The 2,029-nt window shown below is 56.6% G+C and overlaps 1 protein-coding gene across 1 annotated transcript; it reads right to left on the reverse strand.

Moving 5' to 3' along the window:
• On the reverse strand, positions 1 to 1,675 carry LOC123040531 (uncharacterized). The gene is made up of 2 exons (XM_044463346.1): positions 1,542 to 1,675; positions 1 to 1,463 (listed from the first exon to the last, which is right to left on the reverse strand). Exons 1-2 carry the CDS (start codon positions 1,613 to 1,615, stop codon positions 158 to 160), a joined length of 1,380 nt encoding a protein of 459 aa, XP_044319281.1. The 5' UTR covers positions 1,616 to 1,675; the 3' UTR covers positions 1 to 157.
• Positions 1,676 to 2,029: the final 354 nt, after the last annotated feature.

The raw sequence follows: 2,029 nt of genomic DNA on the forward strand, positions 1-2,029 counted from the left end.
TCAACCAAGATTCGAAGAATACATCACCTGAAATTCCAGATAGAACTGGTTTTGCATAACTCTATAATGCTCTGTCCATCTTTCAGATTTTTCTAAGGCAACACAATGAGAAATGAACAGAGGAGACAACATGCTTCCCTTGCTGATGATGATTGAGTTAGTCTTTGAGGCCGCCGAGGAGGCCTGCGCAACAGACAAGGTACTCTTGGAGGGTACAGGGGCGAGCAAGAGGCACTAGATTCAGATCTGGTCTGCCCTGGCGGTACCGCTTCACTGGTATATCATCTAAAAGCGGTGGATCGTCGGTGGTGAACTTAAACGGTGGATCAGCGGTCTTGTCAGCCAGATACCGCACGCCGACGGGAGGGCAGCGGGCACCGCGCGCCCCCATGTACACGGCGTTCCCTGCCACGCATGGAAACCTCCTGGCCGAGAGGGAGAAGCACGCCACATCCCCGACAAACACGGCGCGGTGCTGGCCAATGTCCTCCACCGGAACAAGTCTCTTCCCGGCCACATCCACCTCAAACACCTGGATCAGGTTCCACCGGTTCTCCCTCATCTGGTGCTCCACCCTGATCACGTCCATGACTTTCCTCCTGCGCTTCATGATTCTTTGCTCATCGGCGCTGAGGTGGTCCAGGTTGATGTAGTAACGCACCATGAGCATGCCGCCACCGGAGCGGTGGTCGTCTTTGTCGGGAGGTACGAGGTAGCAGAACATGTTGTAGTCGGTGTTGGGCTGGTCCACAACCACGGGCACCACACGAGGCTCGGGACAGAGCCGGGCATGCATTATGTGCCCCTCGAGAGTCGCGAAGTAGAAGCGCCCCTGCAGGGTCGACGCCGACGAGAACCGACACGACATGGGGTTGTCGGGCCTCCACATCTCGTCATCCATCACCGCCCACCGCTGGTCTCCAGGCTTGGCGTAGGCTATGGCACGACCACGGTCAACCATCAGGAGCACGACTGACGGCGGGGAGGTCTCGTAAGACACGCTGGCGTAGACGGTGCGCGACACCGACTGGAACAGTCCCATGGTCCAGACAGTGTATGCGCTGCCAAGGTCCTCGGTGATTGGCGGGAGGTCGGTGAGGGCCCTGGTGAGCGGGTTGAGGAGGCGCACAGCGTGGCTCGCCTTGTCGCGCAGGAGCAGGAGGCCCTCGGTGCTGGTCTCGAGGTGGTGTCGGGAGAGCTCCGGGAGGTCGACGCGGGCGCTGGCGCCGGTGGAGAGGTTGAGGAAGCGGCGGCCGTCTCCATCGGTGCGGTTGGACAGAATGATCCAGCGGCGGGGACGGAAGCGGGGGTCCAGGCGGTTGCATCCCTCGCGCGGGTCGTCGGTGCATCTCCTCCACTCCTTGCACGCGGCGCGGAGGCGGATGTACTCGGCCACGTCGTGGCTGAGCAGCCGGCCGGCGATGTCCTCGACGAGTGCCGTCGGCAGGTTGGGCCAATCTCGCCTGCCCGTATAAATTAGACCATCGTCAGAGAAACAAGAGAAATTAGGATAGGATAGAAGGCAGGGGGGATTTGCTGACCATTCGTTTTCACGGCGGCGTTGGGGCAGGGGATGCCGGCCGGCGAGGTTGCTCCTCTTTCGCCTCTTGCTCATGTGATCTGATTGGATCTGTTCCTGCTTTGGTCGAGAGGCGTGGCGGCGGCTGAGACTGACCCGCCTTGGTATTTGAGTTCAGTGCTATGTACGTACTCCACGATATATACGAGGATGGAAATGGGCCGTAAGGGGAAATAGATGAGGTTGCTGGGCTCAGAGCCCCCCATGTTAATCCGAAAAAGTAGTTGCCTCAAATTTTTTGCCACCGTTTCATTCAGAAAAAAGAGGGAGCGGCTCAAGGGGCTTTTCCTAGCTAGGCTGGAACGCCGCTCCTCCAACGCCTTTTTTTTATTGTTTTATTACTTTCATATTTTTTTATTTTTGAAATGGAAACATATTTTATTTATTTATTTGGAAAATATAATCGCTCCTTTAAAAAAATGTACACAGAGTAAACAAATATGCGCACAA

This window comes from Triticum aestivum, chromosome 2B, assembly GCF_018294505.1.
Source record: "Triticum aestivum cultivar Chinese Spring chromosome 2B, IWGSC CS RefSeq v2.1, whole genome shotgun sequence".
NCBI lineage: Eukaryota > Viridiplantae > Streptophyta > Magnoliopsida > Poales > Poaceae > Triticum > Triticum aestivum.